The following is a 23470-nucleotide window of genomic DNA, read 5'->3' on the forward strand; positions in this document are numbered from 1 at the left end:
CTGAGCAAAAAGAGTGGATGGCTTCCTATTTGTCTGACTTCATCCCATGGATACCTGAACCCTGACCCCAAGAACTGCTGCTACAGTGTTGAACTGCTCGCTCAAAAGCGTGAATTTGAGTAGAGAAGGAAAAAATGTCCGAGCATTGCTTTGTTGCTTTTCTCCCGCTGTCTCTTTTTCTGTTCTTGGGAGAAGGGTAGAGGACCGGATTGGCCCTACCAGCTTGTCAGTGTTTCATTTAATCTTACATTTGGTGTTGCCGTATGCCCCGATGTCCCATCCTCACTCCCTGTGCTGTGAATGATGATGCTTTTAAATGTGTTCATACGAGTTGCGGGCAGCCGTCCATCCCCCGTACTCCGCCCTCATCCTTACTAGACTGAATCAGACGCATCACATTGCCTTGGTGAATATATGAAGGAAAACATCACTAGAGACCAAAACATCCATAACCCATCATTATTCAGGAACCACAATTAATCCCAAGAATTTAGGGCAGTCTAATCTATGTAAACCCACTAGGCTCTAGAGGACAGAAGTGTTTGGTTGTTGTTGGGTTTTTTTAAGAGTTTGGGGTGTCCGGGTAGTGTAGCGGTCTATTCCATTGCCTGCCAACACGGGGATCACTGGTTCGAATCCCTGTGTTACCACCGGCTTGGTCGGGCGTCCCTACAGACACAATTCGCCATGTTTGCGGGTGGGAAGCCGGATGTGGGTATGTCTCCTGGTTGCTGCACTAGTGTCTCCTGTGGTCGGTCGGGGCACCTGTTCAGGGGGGAGGGGGAACTGGGGGGAACAGCGTGATCCTCCCATGCGCTACGTCCCCCTGGCGAAACTCCTCACTGTCAGGTGAAAAGAAGCGGCTGGCGACTCCACATGTATCGGAGGAGACATGTGGTAGTCTGCAGCCCTTCCCGGATCGGCAGAAGGGGGTGGAGCAGCGACATCCATTCATTCACCGTGAACTCATTACAACCGTGTTGGGAAACAATATGAAGAAACAATATCAGTGGTCGCATCCCGGTTTATTAGTGGTTTCTCCAAGTAAATAATGGATTGGTATGGCCTTAAACCGCATAGCAGAAATATTTCCCAATTGATGTTTATCCATAAATGACTCATGTTGGGTCGGATCCTATTATCCTATGCTTTAAAGCAGTTGTTTCTCAACTGTGCCTCAGTTTGAAAACATTGTGTTGTGGTGCCTACATTTCTAAACCAAACTCTGTCCCTCATGTAAAGAATGGATGTGATAAATCACTGGTCTTGTCTGCATATGACAACTCTTACTGAAGTAATAAAAATTGTTATTGATATATGATTTTTAAGAAGCTGTCGACGCGGGTCATCTGTGAGGACAAATGCGAGTCAGTGTATTTTGGATTGTTTTCCATAATATCTTTGGGAATTGGGCTGAGGGTTGAAATGTACACCCCTCTGACCTTCAATCTTTGACCCCGTTTGTAAGCTATTGGGGTTTTATGCACAGACTCCTACCCTAACCTTATCCCCTTGTCTTTTCTTTACCCCACCGAATTCCAATGCACACATGCACACACACACACACAAAGCCTGTTAGCCTACACTTCTCTTATCTGGTGCAACCATACACAGGGATGGATTCAGACCCAGAGAACAAGCTGACTGTGTGTGTTTGTGTCAGTGTGTCTGTGTGCTTGTGACATATTGTATATATATATATATGCATGTATGTGTACACATGCATGTGTGTGTGTGTGTGTGTGTGTGTGTGTGTGTGTGTGTGTGTGTGTGTGTGTGTGTGTGTGTGTGCATGACCTGTCTGGGCTTTATCCCTTGTGGGCTACAAGAACTTAGCTTTAGTAGACCACAGGGAGTTGTTAGACAAACAGCTAAACAGTGCAGTCAATCTGAGATTTATGAGCCTGCTGGTAGTCACTAGAGACTTATTGTACACATACACAGCCCTGCAATGAGGCCATCTACTGTTTGCTTTTATTACTGCAAAGGATGAGAGAAGACTGTCCAGGGTTAATGAGGCTAATTAAAACACAATATTGGGGAAATATCCTCCAGAATGTAAAAACCTCACTGGGTTTGCTCCACACATGTACACCAAATCCCTCCAGTGCACATTGACTAAGTTACATGCTAGACAATTTTATCCAAAGGAAAGTAGTCATGAGTGCATACATGCACTGGTGGAAGCGCGTGATGATGGGTCCGGGTGCAAGAACAGATCACAGACCCATGATCGATATTAAACTGATCAAATATTAATGCAAGTTGAATTCCTCGGTTATTTGACAAACTGGCTGAAGGTTTTGCCTGATCCCAGGACGAGCAGTAAATGAATGATCTGTCGACTGAAAAACAAATCCCGTTTTTGGAAGCTTATCTCTCTCTTCCACATGCTTTTGTTTTCATATCACATCCTGCTCCTCCTCACTTACAGAGAAGTGAGTGTTTTTTTTTCTCCCCCACCTGCTAGCTAACTTCCACAGCCAGCATAGCTGACTGGATAGAATAAACACTCATGGATGCAGAGTCACGTGACAATTGGTGAGCAATAAAATAACACCATTTGGTTAGGCCACTTTCCCCAGCAATATGTGACGTCATAATGAAAAGAATTAACATTTTCCACAGAAATTTAAGAGTAATATATTCTATTCTCAGTCGACAGGTCTTTGATGATGGCATAGGCTATGTGATGGCTGCTGATGAGAAGAGCTCATCGGAGAAACTATGACGTACAACTGCTGTCTGCAATATATATAGTTCCCAGACTGCTACTGCATTACGTAATAATATACACAATTTGTGACAATGCCTTATACAGTAGGGGTCTGAGGCACGTGCCCAAAGCGCAACTTACAATTTTCCCGTGTCACCTACTAGCGCTTCACCTCTCTGGCCTGTACATACTGTGAATTTTAGCTAACTATTGATCTATTTTTAGCTATTTTAGCTTTAGTTTCTCATGCTGGACTGTTAATACTGCAATTTTATATATATATATATATATATAAATATTTTTCCCCCAACTTAATCTGTTATGTCATATTCTTTATCGTTTTTGAGGTTAAACTGATGCCTAAGCATTTTGAATTTGACCACGAGTGGCGCTGTAGAGCACAGTAAGAAAGCGTCTTATAGAAAATCAATTGGACACCTTTTTGTCATTTCTTATTTTCATTAAGTTTGTCTATTTTTGCAAGAGATGCAACAGTGTGCCTTTTGTGCCAACAGCATTTGCAAAGTGGTCAGCCAGTTGTATGCGAGTGGAAAGGCCGTTGAATGACTCTTCTCTGTAAGGCTCTCATGTAGTACTTATAATTGGGGTTTAATGAGACCTTTGTTTGGAAGGTGGACACACTTTTGAAATACTTATTACAGAGGTTTTTCTTGCAGGTTTCACTTCCCCAAAGATTTCCCTGGGCTCACTAAATCCCGTAAACTTGTAACTCGTCCTCCTTCTTCCTAGTGACATCATTTCTTTCTACTTTCATAGCGATTTGAATTTTCAGCCATCTAAAAACCTTGAGACTGCAACTTAACACTGACATACAGAGCCGTTTCATGTACGCGAATCCATGCTGTTTCACAAAGTTGAGTGAAATATCTCAGATTCGAGACACGTATGCACTCATACACAACCACAAATACAATCAGCGACTACAAAAAAAAACCTCATCCTATATCGGTAAGTTAAAGTTGCTTTTATTTCTTTTTTTAAAACATTTACTCCAGGCTGAATGATATCATTACGACAGTTTCGACATGTACATCATTAATATCTTAGTTAAACCATCAGAAAATAAAAACAGCCATAGAAAACAATGTCTACTGCACCTGAATAGAATTGTATTTGAAGTCCTGCAAAATTCCATAGTTAGCACAGCGCATGGCCTTGCAGCCATATTGCACAGACAAGATTGGCTCCACTTTCAATTGAGACATACCAGCTCAGTCAAATTAGACAAGAAAAAAAAATGCACAGGAATCCAAATACCTTGAATTAGGTGTGAGACTAAACTGGAATACTGTTTTATTAAAACATCGGGATGCAAGATAGTCATTCACCATTGATAAGAAAGAAAGAAAATGCTGTTCTTGCCTTTGTTTTCCTACAAAACAGCTAGCTATTGTTTTATCTTTTAAAGTTAATTTGTACAAGACACAGAAAAAAATAAAAAAATGTCATGATATGAAGAGTGTAGTAAGTTTAAAAACATTATGAAAGGCCATAAATCAGTGACTAGTCCAACATATCTTCTCATATTCCGTCCCAATGGTGCAAACAGTGTAGAGTACTACAGTATAGGTAGCGCTGTTACATTAAGGACCAATCATTGTATTTAAATCACACAGGTAAGATTGTCTCGCCAGTACGAGAAGTGGTCATTGGTTAAGAACATTATAATATTACAACACTGTACAGGAATGGTGTTTGAAAAGTGTGTGAAGGTTAGAGCTCTGCTCACATGTATACTCTAAGTACTATATTTCATTTTCCCTCGGCTAGGCATTCCTCTAAAACTCAACAACATACTTCATCACCCATAATGCAAATGGTTGTCGGTGTGACAGTCGTAACAGGGTGCACCGTTACTGCCGTTCTAGATGTGTATATAAAAGAGGACAATGGGATGGAGTGGTGAGACAAGATTTCTATATGAAATTGGGGTATATAGCGGTATGCATGTGTGTTTAAGTATGTGAGTGTTGACAGTGCGTGTATGTGTGTGTGTGTGTGTGTGTGTTTATGAGCACATGCATTATGAAGAAATTATGCAGGCTAACACTACAGGGACCAAGCCATTGCCTGCCAGCAGTCACACACACTGACCACCACACATACACACTATAACAGAGATACAGCAATAGCCAATCCCACTCCAGTGATGTCACACACACAGATTCACAACTAGACTTTTATACACTGTACACAGTTGAGAGAGGAAGCTAACCATGGGAAATGTCCCCACTATACGCACTCGAGCCAATAGCCTACATCAGTCTGTACATGACCGTTTCCATCTCTCACAGTATTTGTGCTTTTGAAAGAAAAAAAAAACGATTACAGAAGGTCACGCTCTTAGAACCTTGACTTCCTAAATCCTTTGACCCCGATTGCCTTTCTTAAAGAGCGATCTGAGGTTGCCATTTGAGAAATAAAAGACTTGTATAAGGGAGCAATAAGAACAGCATAGAAGAAGGGGTACAGACAAGATATCATAGTTGGTCACAGTATCACATCTCAAATATCAACTTGATCAAACAGAACGAAACACAAATGTCCTTGACCCTAAAACAGAGCGCGCATCTTACTAAAACACAATAATAAAGACGTGACTTATCAGGCTGTTGAAGACCTGACTCTCCATTCATGAATAAATGGGAGATCGCCTTCCATAAATGTGTGTTCCCAATCACAACCCAGAATGAAAAAAAAAAAACCCAAAACAAAACAAACAAAACAAAAATAGTTTCAGTCTGTCCTCGTTGCTGATCTCCATCAAGAACCTTGATCACTTGTATGGGTAACACGCCACCCTGCGAACACAAAGTCGCAACTTTGCGAGTTACAACTTGTTCCTGTCCATCTCTTTTTTCAAGCGTCCTGCCCACTCTCCTTTGTTGACACTGAGAAAAGAAAGTCCACTTCCAGGTGAGGTTTCTCCCTTTAGTAGACATTATGGAGGCAGTAGAAGAGAGGGCAGAATCAGGCATCTGTTATCATTTTGAGTTATTTGGCACAATTTCAGCCCGCCAATGTCCCTTCTCTCTCTCCAGTCCTTTATAACCACAAGCGACGGATGCTAAAAATACAGGTGAGAGTATGCTCCGACGGCACTCAGCATCCAACGCTCATTTCACAACAGGCTTTATAGCTCATATTAAAAACGTTTTATACTCAACGTGCATATGCGCACGTAAACAAACACAGAGTCGTGAAACACACAATTCAAGTTATATGTCTCAGCTAGACAACATTGTTTAGTTAAAGAGAATGCAGATGTGGTGGTAGAGTTTCTAGATGGTATCTACAGTCTCGGACACAAGGGATGTCTTGGCTGTCATTTAAACATGGCTTACAGATTCACTGGCTTATTATCTATACAAATGGATATGTTAATTTAGTTTGTCTTCTCGTGTTTGTGCATGTGTGAACTTACATGATAGCAATACCGCCACAATTCCATGATACACATTAAGAACAGCACCATGTTAGCTGTGATGATTCTGTTCAACAGTCCACTTTTCATGAAATCCAAATGAAACACGTTATTTACAGCTCTTTACACTGTGTGTGTGTGTGTGTGTGTGTGTGAGAAAGAGAGAGAGAGAGAGAGAGAGAGAGAGAGAGAGAGAGAGAGAGAGAGAGAGAGAACATATTTGCCATGTTGGAGAATTGAGTGGCTGTGTTCAGTGTGAGGCGTTTCCACTGGAGGGCAGTGTAGAGATGAGAGTAGTCTCAGCAATGGTGAGAATCCTGCCATTAAGAATGATGTCATTATGTTTTATTTACCATATGGTCTGGGGATTGGAGGTTGAGCTTCTTTCCCAGCGATAGTATACACAGTTCTGGAATTGCGTTTATGGCGTGTGTGAAAGAGAGCGAGAGAGAAGGCGTGGTGAACTCCGAACAGGTTTGTTTTTTACCGTAATGTGAGAGCAGAACAGGAGCTCGATCAGTGACCTTGAAAGTGCTGCTGAGGTTTGCTGAGGTGCTTTGTTGATGAGTCCTGGTTTGTTATATGGGTTTCTAGTGAATTCAAGGTGTTGAATTCAAGGTGTTGAATTCAAGTAAGTATTATTGGTGCTGAATAGACGGACATTAAAGGTTTTGGGTCCGGTGGGCTCTTCTTGAATGTTTGGCTCTGCTGGGCCACTGTTGAGTTGTTTCTTTTTGGCTCTGAGGACTAGATTCAGGCAGTACTGGGTGCAGTAGTGGGATTCAGGTTTCTAGTGGACTGACGACTGTGGTCGAGCAGCGGGGTGAGGCCGGCTGGCCGGGTCCAGTTGGTCATTGGGAACAGAGCGTCGGTTCTGGTCTGGTCTGCTTGTGGCCAGGTACTTAGCTCTCATACTAGAGGTGTACTGAAGAGATGAAGATGAAGAAGAGGAGCAGAGTGCGATATTACACGAGAGCACAGAAAGAAGGTTGGGTGAAGAGAAAATAGGAGGGGTGAGTAAAGTGGGGAGAGAGAAAAATGGAAAGGCAAAGTTGTGGAAAGGATACAACCAAAGAAAGTTGTCAAAAGAGAGGTGAAGAACAGTGTGAAGAAGTATGGAAAAAAGAAAAAGTCCACCAAAAAGATTTAAAAAAACAAACACATATGGATTAAGATTGTCCTTTTAGTACTGAGGAACAGAATAAAACCATTAGAGCAAAAATAGTTAAATATCTGTCCAATGAATTAAGTAATGATACCAACTGCAAGAGTTGGAGGCGAGATAGATAGATAGATAGATAGATAGATAGATAGATAGATAGATAGATAGATAGATAGATAGATAGATAGATAGATAGATAGATAGATAGATAGATAGATAGATAGATAGTGATTTAGCTAGTGTGGTATTGTGACAACATGTAAGGCAAACATAAACACACAGGAACAGAAGAAATAGTTTCACCCATCATTTGGACAGCCAGGGGGTTGATTAATAACAGACACTGTGTGACAGCTGATTAGGTCTTCAGGACGTTATTGTTAATTGGGACACGGTGATTTTGTCTGTTTGTCAGTAGTTTGTAGTTAGTGCTCTAGTTCTGATGTAGAAAGTTAGCCTGGTATGAGTTAGTGATCGCTGAGGAGCTACCTAGTAACTGATGGAGGCTTCTGGTTTCCACTTCACTGAAGACACGGGAGATTGTGAACATTCTGGCAGAAGATGGCTGCCCAGATAGCCTACTTAAGGATGATTCATAGCCATTTCAGTGGTTGCTATATCCACAGATGGGAGGAAAAATTGTGCTCCTGTGAAAACTGTTCCACAATGGTCTAGTCATGATGGAAGGGGCGGGGGGGGGGGGCACAGATACAGGGAATACATGCACCTTATGCAGAAAATGCACACATAGACACACTAAAGGTACAAGGGGAAGGGGAGAAAGGACTATAGAGGCTTGGGCTGGAGTGTCTCAGAAATGGACATAAACCACAGGATACCGCCAAGTTGTATGGAGCAAGAAATGATAAACTAAGTTGCACTTGCAGGAACGATGTGAAATGTTTGTTTAATTGACAGATTTTTTTATGTTTTGGTCTGTCTACAATACTGCGATTCAAAATCATACAGCTGATATCGAATCAAACATGACTCATAGCAGCAGGCTCAGATGAAGCCTGAGTTACAGAATACTGCTGATAAAGGCAGGAGCGCAGATTTTTTTTGTGAGATTGATAATGTCATTAGCAAATATCATTCGACAGGTGCACTTTTTTCAGCATCAGGATGGGCATGACCAAATGTTTTGTTCTTTGACTGGAAAGAAATAGCCATTGAGGTATTCAAATTCAAAGTCTACTCATGGGCTCCAACTCTCTGTGCTGGTCCACAACATAAAGCTAAAAACCTGCCATATGGGGACTTCTCCTCATACAACACTGGCATGAGCACAGCAAAACCAACCACATCAGAAATAGAAGGTGACCAATCGTGGACGGTACATGTATTTGTTATACTAGGTCAACAATTCAACAGTATCAAACTATAACCAAGTCAAAACTTCCCTTGATGCAAATGCAAATTCTGCTTGCAGCAAGCTACTTTAAAAAGATCTCTTTATCCCTGGCTGCCAAAATGACCTTCATAAAGGCATACCATGATCCCCTCTAGGATGACCAGAGTGGATACTTGCAGTGGTGTAGGGATACAGGACTACCTTCCAATATCCACACTAGCATGCCATAAACATTATAAATTTCATAATGAATATACTGTCAGCATGCTTCCTTCATGACCAAAAGAAAAAAGCAACAACAAACAAACATGTCATTTGCAAACACGTATAGTTTTTTTCAGATTTTGAATAATTTTCCAGCAATAGTGTGGGTATTGAAACATAGGCGAGGGAGAGTGTGTACTAGAAAGTGTGCACTTACAGAGGGTGGAGGGGACTCCCTGCCAATCAGGGGGGTGTTCTCACACCGAGGGTTCTGAAAGTTTGCGTTCTGGCTCCTGCATTATAGAATAAGAGGTTACTGCATGCGGTCACCCTACCATGGGGGCTCAAAGCACGGTAAGAAATTAGTTGATCTGCGGTGGGCTCCAGATCACAAGATATACTTTCTTAGGCTAATATATTCTTAGGCTCATATAATATCGTACTTCATATCATCCTTCGTCGTTTTTTTATGTCTGTCAGTTTTCTGACTTTTAAGATTTTCCATAGTGTGTACTAATAAGAGATCTTCATATTATTCAGCCAGTAGTATGGTGAAATACCAATGCCACGGCCTTGACATAATGATCATTGTCTCCTCTAAGGATATATACGAGATAATTTTAGTTTCGCCATGGGACCCAGACTGATTAAACCCAGTATTAGTTTTGTGGTGTGGGTACCCACAAGTCCAAGATGACAACTTTTTAAGCAATTATTCTAGACATATTTGACAAATCAAATATGTTTTGGACGCTTGATGATATCTGAGTTTTTTACTTCTTTTCCTGAGTAAAGCTTCAGATTCAAAAATTCTGAGCGTTAAGTTTTCTACACGTCCCCATTGAGAAGAACTTAAAACAAAGCCAAAAGCTAACTCCTTGCCAAAATTTTAGTCACAAAAGCGTGCTTGCCAGATCATAATGAAGTCATACTCAAAAATCAGTCATTGTTACAGTTTTGGGCCATGTCTTGGAGAGCATTTCAAGAGGCATTTTTTTTCCTCTGATGTGCTTCTTATAAACCAACAAACAGAAAAAGCTAAAGATCATCTTCGGCTCCTATTCAGTCACGATAAACATATGCCTTTCAGGTTTAATGGTCCTGCAGACTCAACACCTCACGAACTTAATTAAAGACTGACAATATATTTTCTAATGCTAACAAGCCTTCTTAAAGGTTTTTAGGCAACACGGGTTTCAGCATTCAGGTACAGACTGTATGCTTATGTTATTTCGAAAGTACAGTTAGTGCTTGGTAGCATACAATATATTGATTGCGCTAGCTTATGGCTAAGCAGGCAATGAGTGGCTAAAGATGCATTTGCATACCGATAACTCATCTGAGTGCTTATTTGTGTTGTTTATTCTGTATTGTCTTTGGGGCAAGCAATTCCAGTCCTGTGGCAAACTGTCATGGCAAGCAGTGTGTAATTCTTAGCTTAAACTGCACTGAGTTGGAGGGGGTCTTATGGTAGTTTTGACGTTAACAAGCAGACTAACTGACACAGCAGCAGGCAGCTATTTTTCTATCAACAGCCATGGGAAAGCTAATTAGGGTTGCTTACTAACTAAGTGACAAATTATTGCTGACAAGGGACATGCGAGCCATACAAACCAGAGGGCTAGCTATCCTATCTTACTATCATATGGCAGGCAGTGTACATCAGCATCGCTGATAGTCTGGGTCATTCAGGGCAAGCATTCGCTACTAATGGCAGGCAGTGCATAGGTCCTGCTAGCAGCTAGCTAGCTTGCAGCGGGTGCTAACTCACATGTACTCAGTGACGGGGGCATTGCTGACAGTGTGGGCTGTAGCGGGCAGGCTAGCTTCGCTACCGTAGCTGGAGCCACAGCTGTAGAGACTGGGCATGTGAACGCGGTACAGGTTATCGTGAACACCGCCCCGTGAGGCACCCGACTCTTCCTCTCCGTCTTCCTCATCCATCCTTCGATTGGTCAGGGTAAGGGCAGGGTACGGAGGGGTGTGAGGGATAGAAGGGGATAGGGTAGAGGGAAGGGAGATCCGAGAGAGATAACAGAGTATAAACAAGTGGTTGAAGAGGTTAGGTGAAGGGGGAAGGTATACTTATATTTTTTTTTGGGGGGGGGGGTCCCATAATGTAAAAGACACTGTAAAGTCATGCCTCCAGCTTGAAAGTCCCTGTACAGCAAATAATCTGGGCTGCATTCCTTAATACCAGTCAAGTCATTTAAAATCACAGGAGGAGATCAATGCTAATGTCGGGTTTCTCCAGCAGACAGGACCAGTGAGTATTTTTATGCTGTTTAACATTCTTATGTTAAATGAAGGTGTAAGACGCTATTACCCATTTCCCCTTGATAAGTAGAAACATGCAGTCATTGTTGTCATTGTCCAACTTGTAGTTGTTCAGACAGAATCAAAACCCCAAAATCCATTGAGATCATTCTTCCCATGCATCCTTAAGTATTCCATGAAAACTGAAGCAAAAATACGGAAAAGGGGAGATATATGGCTGGGTTGGGCAAACCATTTTCAGACATAAAATGGTCAAAAAAGTAAAATGACCAGCAAAGTAAAAGAATGAGGCATCAGATAAGATGAGGGCTGATTTGGAAGCCTATTGATGGCTACAGAAATGCTCAGGGTTATGCCATGTGTGGATCATCCTCAAGTTATGCACAGTCATACATACATACATACAGACACATATTTCATCCTTCCTTCTTATTCGTTATCAGGCTACATTTGGTTAGCTGCAGTACTTGTTTCATAAAAAAGTCACGTCAAGTCTGTAATGACTTCAAAGAAGCTAAGAAAAGTGAACTACAGCAGGAATACTGAAACAGGGACCTCGACAGACCAGGGAGAGTCATTGCATCTACATGCCACCAGGTGGTGGTGTTTTGCCAATTCAGCTGGCTCGGTGTAGCCCTCCCTGAGCTCACTTAGCCCTGATGCACTCAGGGCACTAATATGTTATTATTGTTCAATGCTTTATGGGTGTGAGGCAATCACTAACACTGCTGGTCACTCATGCCCACCAGCAAATGCAAGGCATCATTATGGCACATCTGTGATGCGTTACTTAAATCCATTTAGCAGTATGACCATCATTAGCATGTTTACAATCTATTCAGAACTCAGCTTTCAGTTCGCCTACTTTCCGCATGGTAAATTAAGCATGAAATCAGTTTGTATGTATAAGGCAGATAGGGAAACGTTAGAGACAGTCAATTCACAACTAACCACAAGGCCAATTATTTTCATCAGTGTCCAACACTGAAGCCCAAAGTATTTCCAAATCAGGACTGGGAGGGAAGAAGGGAAGGAACAGAAGGAGGAAGTGGGACACAGAAACTAAAGTGATACACAACCTAATTCAACACTGGTACCCGGTGTCCATGGCAGAGAAAACAAAAAAAAGATCAGCACAGACAAAGACATAATCAAACAGACGAGCTGAGCAAATGACAAATCAATTAAACAGACGTGTGGAAAAGACTGGTACGACACAGACACAGACAGATAACATACACATAAAAATGCAGTGGCTTAAGAGACTGATACTTAAAACAACAACATGCACAGACATAAGTTGATTGGGGGTGTGTGTGTGTGGTAGACACCACCACACTGTTGTGGTGTCTATCAAGGCAGAGCAGTCCATCAGTTGGTTTTGGTTAGAGGATGGAGGAGTTAGAACTAATAATGGGTTAGTTGTTACGGTGTGCCGAATGTGTGTGCATGTGTGTTACCTCTTGCCAGGCCAGGTGTGTGGCACACTGCAGACAATGGAGGAGAACATGAGAGCAGTGACAAAGGAGAAGAGCACCAAGTAGATGAGCCCCTCTACTCCATCATAGCACAACCCTGTCAATGCCTGGACATAGTCCTGCAAAGACCAGACAGAAAAGAAGGGCAATAGGTCAAGAGAAGAGAGGAGAGGAACAAGAGAAGGAAATTAATGAATGGAGAAACACAAATGAAAGGAAAAGCATGGGAGAGGAAAGGTATGGAAAGGAGAGAGGACTCGTCAGCTGATAAAAAAAGTCTGAGGCAGTTTGGCAGGTTTATATTCTGCCAAGGTGGTTCGCCACTGTCAGGTCATGACATGCCATGCCAAAAATATTTTCCAAACAATTTGATCGTGGCCAAAAAAGATGGGGCTGTGCAGTCAGCCCTTTTATAATACCATGTGACAACTATGCCACGACATTTATAAAACTCAACAAAAGTTATGATTTTCGAACACAGTTCTGATAATGTCATAAAACTATGAGCATGCACTGCACACACAGGCCTGATGGCCGGTTTTGTCTTTTTGGAACTGCCTCACTCTTTAAGTCCTCTGCTACTTCGTCAAGCATCAAAAGGAGACAGTTCACCATGAGTAACATACAGTTAATGATCTCCCTTTATTGATGAAAAACAACAATTGATGGCAATGCCTATAGGACTGGGAAACTGTCTTGAATTTTGTTAGAAGTTTTTAGCTCTGCCAACACCAGTCTTGTGATCCAGTTGTTTTAGTCAGCTTTCCTACAGTCACGAAGGTAGCTAAAGGACTTGTCTGGCTAGCTACGAAAACTTAGTTATGAAACTTAAAGACTACTTACTGTGTACCCGATTCATCTCAAAAAACTGTCTAGGCTAAATCAGATAAAACATAATATTACCCTACTAACGGTTTCAGATACTTTTATCGATATAGTGCTTTTCACAGTGAGTTAAAGATGAACTATAGGATTAGTATCCATCTTAAAAGTATCATGAGCACAGTTGTCAAATTTATTTTTAAATGTTGAAAAAAATGTAGCATTTTGCCATTGTTTTGTGAAAAATCTTCAGACTACCAGTTACAAAAACATTAGAGGCAAAACCACACGCATGCATGCACGCACACGAACACACACATACACACACACAAAAACCACACAGTGACTCACCATATGAAGACTGCGACAGTCAACCAGAGCAGTAAGTTGATGCAGACCAACCTCAGTGGAGTTTAACACAGACTGGATCTGCTCAAGACTCCCCTATATACACAAAGAAAAGGTCACACACACATGCAAAAAAATTGTGGATTCACATATACCAAATAATATTTCCATTCTGGCCCTTATGATTTCTATATATATAGCTGTAAATGCATTACTTTCTGTAAATTAATTCACACATGCATTAACAAACCTTGGTGTTTGGATAGTCACGTGTTGCTGACCTCAGCAGCTCTGCCACATCATCTTGCATCTCTACCAAAGCTTTGTGACTTCCTGACAGCCTCTGTGAAGCGAACACACCCAGACACACAAAGATAGGCAGTATTTATCTAAGTTTATTGTAAGGTTTAAAAAAAATTATTTAATACAAAATCATCTGAAATGAGAGAGATGCACAGAAATGCATCACTCAAGGGCACTAAAGTATAGGGAGAAATATTCTAGAAAAGAAACTCGAACAACACTTTCGTACCTGCTGGAAAGGATTAACCTGCCCAGAGCTGCACTTCAGGTAATACTGCAAGATATCTGGGGATATTTCAACAAAAACACATCAGTATCCTTGGAACACAATGAGATAAGGCGCACATAATTGTATATGCAAAGACGGACACTAAGCAACAGAGGCTTGTTAGCATTACTGGAGCATCAAAGTGTGTGTGTGTGTATACAGGCAACATCTGGGCTGTACAGAATTAGAGCGGAAACAAATGTTAAAAAAACAGGGGGAGGTACACAACTCATTAAATGAGTGCTTAGAGGAAATACAGGGCGAGAGGACACTATTGAGAGGTATGGGGAATACAAAAGGAGAAGGACAGAGACAGAGAAAAACAGATAATCATCTGAACCGAGAAAGCAAAGGATGCTTAATCTTTACCCTGTATCTGGGCCACATATATATGCACGCATACGCACAGACAGAGACAGGAGGAAGAACGGGGAGGGAGTGGAGGGCTTCTGATGCATAAAGCCAGTAGAGAGACCGTACAAGAGATTTCAGATACCAGAGTGTCAATCAAACACAATCCCCTTGGATACACAAGCGCACACACACATTTGTCTCTCAGAACAGAAATTGACAAGTTGGGGTTGATGCTTCTCTGCCATTGTAGAAAACTCAGGAGGGAATCTGGATTCTGTTTTGTGGTGGAATCTGCTACTTTTTTGTCCACTGACAATTTCGTCCATCAATCAATCCAATCATTTACTGTTGTGGTTAGAATTTCTCCATCCTTCCACTTCTATCATTTACGTCCTATTCACCCCTTGTGAAACGTCTTATTTAAAATCATCTTGAGCCGCCACTGGTCCCATACCCCCCGCCTGCATACCTTGGTTTATGACAGCGTTTTCCTTGGTCACTCTGGTGATATAGGTACCCGGGGAAACACAGAAATCGCTGGCCGTCTGCAAGAGTTTAAACACACATGACACATCACACTACAGTAACCAGCAGCATCCCTGAACTACAACAGCCCCTTAACATGCTTGCTGAAGCACTAGGAAAAAGGATTACGTCACCGCGGAGCCTGAGAGCTCGGCGATGTTGCCATGGTTACACTTACTGCAGCGGCAGTCAGTTCCAGGCCGAGAGACCCCCAGCTGATAACCAGAGTCAGCACCCCCAGCAGACACACTCTGAGAGGGAGAATACACACAACATCAACGACATATTGACACGCGCTAAAGTGATAAATACACCACACAGCGTAAACGAATTAAAAAAAAAAACAGCATGATATCTTTGAGAAATTCTATCATCTGTATGGCTGCACAGCTGCAGGGGTATTCTTGGAGGTGACCTACCCAATTAGAGTGCCTCTAGAGTTGCGTATCAGACCAAAGAGAACCAAGAGACAAATGAGCACATCAAACAGCAGCAGAGTCAGGTACCCAAGCCACCTGTCAATAGGCAACACAACATCAAACGATATGACAGTATGTATTTGAGGGAATGTGATATCATGACACATGTACACACACACACACACACACACACACACACACGTACATGCACACATCCCATAATACCTTTAAAGACTTTCATTTTATATAGGTTTGATCAGCAAATACATATAAAGACAGGTGACAAATTAGAGGAAAAGCCAACATAACGTGTCTTAGTAAGGCCCAGAACCACCGAGACCAGCTTCAATGCTCCTTGTCATAGATTCTACAAGTCTCTGAACTCTGCTGGAGGGATGAGCACCATTCTTCCAAAAGATATTCCCTCATTTGCTGTTTTGATGATGGTGGTGGAAAGCGCTGTCTAACACATCGGTCCAAAATCTCCTATAGGTGTTGAATTGGGTTGAGATGTGCTGACTGTGAAGGCCCTAGCATATGACTTACATCATCTTCATCCTCATCAAACCGTTCAGTGACCCCTCGTGCCCTGTGGATGGGGGTAATGTCATCCTGGAAGAGACCACTCCCATTGGGATAGAGATGTTTCATCACAGGATAAAATACGGATGTCCCGATCAAGTTTTTTTGCCCCCGATCCCGATTCGAGTCATTTAATATTGAGTATCTGCCGATACTGAGCCCCGAGCTACAAAGTGCACACTTCAAGTACAGTAAAGTTGTAAAAATCAACCCAACAAATGAACAGCTCTGCAATGCGTTAAGAAAAAATTGCCTGCATCCAAGCTGTTGCTTTATGTTTTTATTATTTTTAACTTTTTTTTTTACAAAATAAAATAAATAAACTAAAATATTGCTATATGGGTCTTACCACAAAGACAAAAACCTGTATTTACTACCACATTGACGGGCTGGTCATCCAAAATGATGTACTGAATTACCTTCTCTGTAGTCTTTTTGGACTTGTCGCTGTCTCAAGGAAATTTCCCTCTCCTTTTAAAAGTGTCCTCCAGTGTCTGTTGCTTTGGTGCAGCCTTTGTCTGATTTACCAGAGTTAACTCACCGTATTCTCCTCAGCGTTTATTTTTTTAGGTGCCACATCAAATTGGTAGTATTGAATGCAGCTCTGTTGCTACTGCCCAACGAAATGCTCACATTGCAGAGATTACAAGTGGATGTTGGACTTTCGTTTCCCAATTCAAAATATTTCCACATTACAAACATTTTAGCTGCAAGTATGCCGAAGTATGGTTCTGCGACCTGCCACAAATTGTGCTCTCCATTTACGACACCTGTGTGACAGCTGACGTAAAACAAAGGATTGGGCTTAGATTCGTGCCCAATACATCAGCAGATATCCCTCAGTTGCCTAGGGCCGATCCCCAGTATCGATCTTGGAAAATGGATTGGGACATCCCTAGGATCAAGGTGATCACTCAGAATAACTTTGTATTGATTTTCAGTGACCCTTCCCTTTTAAGGGGACAAGTGGACCTAATCCATGCCAGGAAAATGGCCCCCACAGCATAACGGAGCCACCGGACCCCCTCACTGTAGGGGTCAAGCATTCATGTTTTTCTTTTAATTTGTCACCCATCTGTGTGTGTGTGTGTGTGTGTGTGTATAAACAAAAACAGCATATTTCCTTTCTTTCGAGCTCCAGTACACAACAGACAGAAAGAAACCACTTTATTTTGTCATTGTATTTGTACAATGAATTGTATTCTTACAAATAATGTGTTCTCTGCATTTAACCCATCCTATTGCATAGGAGCAGTGGGCAGCTGCAGTGCCCAGGGACCAACTCCAGGTCTTATTTCCATTGCCTTGGTCAAGGGCACAGGCAGGAGTATTAACTCTAACTGACCCATTGGATATTTTTGCCCAAATGAACAGATGAAGAGCAGACTAGAGTTGAACTAACCTGTACCAGTCGAAGGTTTCAGTCTTGCGTGCCAGATCCTCCAAGGAGATTTCAGTATTGGACCAGAAAGGGATGTCCACCATCAGCCTGACCAGCTCATCCAGCTGGCCCTGCAGCTTTTGAACAATGGCCACATAGTCTGTCTGCTCCTTGTAGACGGTTTCCAACTGGACCAGGCCCTCGTCCACTGTCTGGTTCAAGGCTTGGGCACTGTCCGTCACCTGCATCACAAACACAAACCAACAATCCAAGCTGATTTACCCAAGAAATTGCAGTCAGATGGATATCTTTTTTTTAGTAACCGAGGCATTGGCAAAAAAAAATCTACATAAATAAATGTATGTGGGTGAAACCCACACACATCACAAACAGACAAACACTGAGCTAACTCACCAGTTTATCCACACCTGCCACGGTGCGGTTGGCATGACGCAGAGAGTAGGCCAGCCGACTGGCTCCATCACTTGACTCCCCGTTGCCATAAAAGCCTACTGCAATGCCAGCACTGAAACAAACGAATCAGGGTTTGTTCACATAACAAAGAGTTACAGGTACACAAATACTTTGACACTTTCTGTCGCTTGTATATTTAAGAGCATAGTTAATCTATACATATCCAAATCATGAACACTTCAATTTAATGTTTATAGTCGGCTAAGACTTCCCCAGGAAAACTGATACCACACATACGTTGTACAATTTATATCTTCACATTGGCAGCCAAATGCAGAAGAATAATGGAGGTAGTGGTGAGTTAGAAGAAGAAGAAGCAAAGTTGTTGTTCTCACAGGCAGATATAACAGATCAAAGTCGTATGAAACCTTTACCAATATTACACCATCCCTAACTTCAACCACCTTTTCATGGCAGTGTGGGGAGGTGTTGTGATCACAGCACTGGCAATTCTGCCTAATTTCCACTGGATTGCAGGGAATTGGATCGATTAAACACCAATGCAATTACCAGGATCACCATAGGTAAACAAAAGAAAACAATCTACAGGATTGGAGCTTTACATGGTGATGCTATACCGTGACAGTTTTAAAATCACAGCATTTCCCATGAATCACAATGATGAAGAACAATGAAAGGATGATGTGGGGATATAATGTTTGATGTAATGATTTCTTTTGTTTTACACTTTTGTAACACATGGGGCTTCAAATTAATTAATCTTGTTGTAAATTTTCTTTGGATTATTAGGGTTTTCACATTTTGCTGTAGATAAGAGGGTATGGCAATATCTATAACATCAGGATATTTGAAAAAAATTGCAGTATATATCGAACTGGCACTAAAATATCATTGCAATATCATATTAGAAGGTAGCTGCTGAGCCCTTTTGGAGAGAGTGGAATTAGTTTTATTCCCTTTTGCTAATCTATGTAGTATGTATATGCGCACACACACACACACTCTTTCACACAAAATGCAGCATTGAAAGCCGAAGTGTTGCATGTAGCTCCTTTGTTAAACAGCAGGAGGCAGAGTTGAGCCCCCAACCCAGAGCCGGGAGCAGAGTCCTTTGTTATGGTGTCACCCCAAGGCCTCTGGCATACATGGACAACCAGAAATTATTTGTTCTCCCTCACACACTCACACACATATGCACACACAGTATCCGAAAGATAATTGGGTCACCAGACCGCACATAATTTGATCCTTCTGCAGCTCTGCGCTCACATACTCACTTATTTACAGTAGCTGAGGTCCCTGGCCCACCACCCTTTCCTCCTAACTCCATTACTCTCACACCACACCCCCCCTCGACCACTACCGCAACTACTACAATGACCTCCTTCTCTTTTCACTCTCACCCCGTCTAACCTCTTTTCCCCCGAACCCCTCCACTACACAACCGTGTGCCCCAAATTTTCTCACACTTATCATTTCACCCACTCTGGTACACCCCCACCCCCAGCTCTGTCTTTGTGTATGTGTACTAGCGTGTGTCTTTACACACAGCCATTGTACCGATAATGTCCCTGTACATGCACTAACAGTGTTGACACTTTTGTGCAGGCAAATTTATAGTTTTATTACGACAATTCATTCTAGCACATTAGGTTAAATAGCCCTGTGTTGCAGTGCTGGCTCACACATTCAGTTGCCTGTGTGTGTGTGTGTGTGTGTGGTCGTGTTTAATCATAGGTTTATGAGAAAATGACATAAAACAGCATGATGGCAAGAGTGAGAAACCCAGTAACAGATGGATAAAGACATGGAGATTCATCCCCTGTCCTTTTTCTTAGCTTTCTTCCTCTTTCCCCTCTCTTCTCCACCACTCCACCAGTCCATTCCTTCATTTCACCTGTCATCCCAGGCTAATTTATCTCCTTTCCCTTCATCCCGCCTCTTATCTCTTCCACTCTCCATCTATCCACCCTTCTGCCCCAAATTACACGTCCTTTCGTGCCGCCTTCTCTCCATCCCTCTCTTTACGCATCGTTTCTCACTGTTACTAATACCTGCTGCTACTTGCAGAGGGGATTTCGTTTTATCCTCCAACAGCTTAGAGGGGGTAGAGAGAATGCAAGTCATATGATTAAGAGCTAATGTTAGCCAGCTAGCTAAACAATGAAGTGGCTATATATATGTGTGTGTGTGTGTGTGTGTGTGTATGTGTGTGTGTGTGTGTGTGTGTATACCGTATGAGTGCATTGCAAAGGAACTCTTGGTCAGCGTGTTTACAAGACAGACCAACTACTCTGATATGATGTTAACTCAGAGAGATGAGCCCCCATTCTAGCCTGGCCAGGCTCTGCAACAGTTTTTGAATGTTGGTTTATCTCTGCACACGCACAAAAAATCTTTTAAAAAAATGTGCCGCTGAACTCAGTTAGCCCAACATTTGGACTCCACTATGCTTGAATGGAGCAGGAGCCTGAGATTAGGTCACAGAGGACATTGGGTCCAATTCCAAACCAAATTCAACCACCAAAATCAAAAGTAAATATCTTCAATTAGCATCAGCTCTGCAACATGTCTAAACATTCAATGTATTTTTCGAGTGAAATACACAGGGTGAAGACAGTAGTGGTCTCATTAACTTAATATTTACTTCTGATAACATAAAGAACACATATGACACAAAGATCAATATATGACATTGGTGAGCTAATGCAACATGACAGCAGAAAACAGCCAGACATTACTCGGCCTTTCCAAAAATGGAATCTCATTCCAAACACAGAAAAAGGTGCATGCATTGCACACACAGACTCACACACACTTGCACAGATCAATATCAAATATTAAACATGAAATATTACACTTGATCATGAAATATTTAAACCTGCAAAACACTCTCAGAACTGAGGGAACTGAGTCATGCAAACATACGCAAAAGCACATACACACACACATCCAGTGAGGTCCTCCTGACTGTATAATTCATTTCTCGTCTCTGCATCAAATCTGCTTCTGTCTCCATGGCAACATTTCTAGGCCAGGGAGAATGGAGGCCAAACTGAGAGAAATAATTAATTAAAAAAGATGGTAATAAAGAGTGGGGAAGAAAGAGGAAAGAGAGAGGGACAAGTATTCGGGGAAGAGAGAAGAACGCAATGGCGACAGGGGGTTGGTTGGTGATGGTGGTGGGGGCGGATTCAATTTGCTTGTGTATATGAGCACGTGTTGACAATATCAAGAGCAAAAACCCCAACCACACCAATGTCCATTGCGCAAATCCACTCTGTCCTGCTGCTAGGTCACAAGGGTGAATGTCCTTGTGGGGGGAGATGCTCACTTTAAACACATCACAACAGAACAAACACAGCTTCTGGCAGAACAGATGCCCATCCCCACAGTTTTCAACTTTAACAGTATTTGAACACATAGCTATCAAGCACTCTACAATGAACTGAATACTAACCTTATACACATATTCATGTTTTTCAATTGCTCAGTGATGCAACGCAGTCAAAACAAACCTCTAAATAGGTTTCAATAATAAAAATTACCATTTATTGAAAGCGGCTCACAGCATAATTTGCACATACATTTTTAAAATGAGTGACCTCAATAGGAGAAAGACCTCTGTCTTTGGCAGCGTTGGGACCTTAGCCTACCCACTGAGATATACAGGAACATGCAGAGTAACTGGACAACCAAAACAGCGCTAATACTCCACTACCAATCACTAAAGACTGCTTTCAATCCAGGAGCCTTCAATTCTCAACTTTTATTTCACCTAAACATCCCTGGGAGATGTGGTGGTGATGGAGGGAGCGTTATAACCGCTGTCACATTGGTTTGCAGCATGTGCGTGGATGAGCCCTCACCTGCAGACGAGCGTGGCGATGATGACACACCAGGCGGTGCAGCAGCAGTCGGCACTAGGCTGCTGGGAATGTGAATGGGAGTGCGAGTCGTCACTCTTGCGCCGTCGGCAGCAGAGCCAAAAAGAGTAAAAGAGGAGGAAAAGGAGGTCTAGGCCCAAACACACCAAAGCCACAGCACCTAGCAGCAACACAGACTGAGGAGACAAGGGTGAGAGAGAAAGAGAAAATTAGTTTAAACATCATTCATTCATTTTCCAAGCCACTTATCCTAATTAGGGTCACAGGGTGCTGGAGCCTATCCCAGCACTAACTGGGTGGAAGGTTGGGAAACACCCTAGACAGGTCGCTAGTCCATCGCAGAGTTTAAACATCAATTATGTGATTTATATGACACAGAAAGAAGGAAAGTATATCATACGTTTATTCCATACAATTCATGGCTTGCTTTATTTAGTATCCATATGCGACTTATTTTTGTGCTGGCCTAGCTAACTGATGGCCTGTATAGATACAGGCAGCAATTTTCGATGTGGGTAGAGGATACAGACAGCAGATGTCTGCTGATATGGGAAGAATATTTAAAGCAGACACACAATTTTGTTAATTCCTGTCAAGACAGGCAAACAAACATGCAGACAGACACACACACACACACACACACACACACACACACACGCAGACAAACACACACACATTGTGCTCCTCTCTCAAACTATTCTGTAGCAGGAAACAAGTGGCCGTTGAATGCATGCACGCCATTAAAACACGCACACCTCCATCAAGTGAACGGAAAACGGGCTACTGGGAGGTTTTGTGTGTACCAGAGACCCAGATCACACACCATCCAAAAGCTTTGATATGCAAATGAGGAAGGGGCAGGCAGAAGAAGAGGAGGGGGGAAATGATCAGAAAGAAGTTGAGCATTCGAGAAAAAAAGGGGGATATTCCAAACAAAGAGGGCTGAGATTTAGAAAGAGAAGAGGACTGCAACATGAGCCATTTCTGAACATTTGCCAGAAACAGGAAATCTTTTGTCTAATCACACACACGCACAGACGCACAAAACATTACATGTCGTCAGCTTCTCATCCCCCACGGAGAAAGCACTGTGCTGCAAGATCATGTTGGGACGACGGTAAATTTTTTTTTTCCTTAACCAAAATTTCCAGCTGTTAGACTGCTTGGGCAATCTGGGACTGTTTAGCTGCTGTGTAAGGAATTTTGCTACAATTCTGCTCTGTCAGAAATAGCAAACTAGACAATGGCCATGCAGGAAAATAGCATTGTGGCTGATAATATCAAGATAGACGACTGAATCCCTAACCGGGGGGGGGGGGCTCCCTTGCTTCCTAGTAGTTGGAGTTGAACATTGCTCTGTCTGCCCTGACCTTAATTTTACAAACAACAAAGGACTAGACTTTTCACTGCCATCAAGTGCTTCCCTGACTACACAGATTTCCTTCCATCCCTCTCTTCATATTAGGGTATGCTCTGTATGTATATCAACATACTAGGCGTTTGAAAATAC

At 42.2% G+C, this 23470-nt stretch overlaps 1 protein-coding gene across 1 annotated transcript in view; it reads right to left on the reverse strand.

Moving 5' to 3' along the window:
• Positions 1-6534: 6534 nt before the first annotated feature.
• LOC130112355 (protein tweety homolog 3-like) overlaps positions 6535-23470 on the reverse strand; it is a 33441-nt gene continuing 16505 nt past the window's right edge. Inside the window, exons 3-15 of the mRNA XM_056279684.1 lie at positions 21943-22136; positions 18053-18164; positions 17660-17880; positions 15676-15771; positions 15435-15507; positions 15201-15276; positions 14339-14394; positions 14057-14149; positions 13810-13902; positions 12619-12755; positions 10653-10826; positions 9099-9174; positions 6535-7086 (exon numbers count right to left, since the gene is read on the reverse strand). Of these exons, the coding sequence (XP_056135659.1) occupies positions 6952-7086; positions 9099-9174; positions 10653-10826; positions 12619-12755; positions 13810-13902; positions 14057-14149; positions 14339-14394; positions 15201-15276; positions 15435-15507; positions 15676-15771; positions 17660-17880; positions 18053-18164; positions 21943-22136 (1536 nt within the window). The 3' untranslated portion in view covers positions 6535-6951. The remainder of the gene's footprint in view (positions 7087-9098; positions 9175-10652; positions 10827-12618; positions 12756-13809; positions 13903-14056; positions 14150-14338; positions 14395-15200; positions 15277-15434; positions 15508-15675; positions 15772-17659; positions 17881-18052; positions 18165-21942; positions 22137-23470) is intronic.

This window comes from Lampris incognitus, chromosome 5 (genome assembly GCF_029633865.1).
Source record: "Lampris incognitus isolate fLamInc1 chromosome 5, fLamInc1.hap2, whole genome shotgun sequence".
NCBI classification, from domain to species: domain Eukaryota; kingdom Metazoa; phylum Chordata; class Actinopteri; order Lampriformes; family Lampridae; genus Lampris; species Lampris incognitus.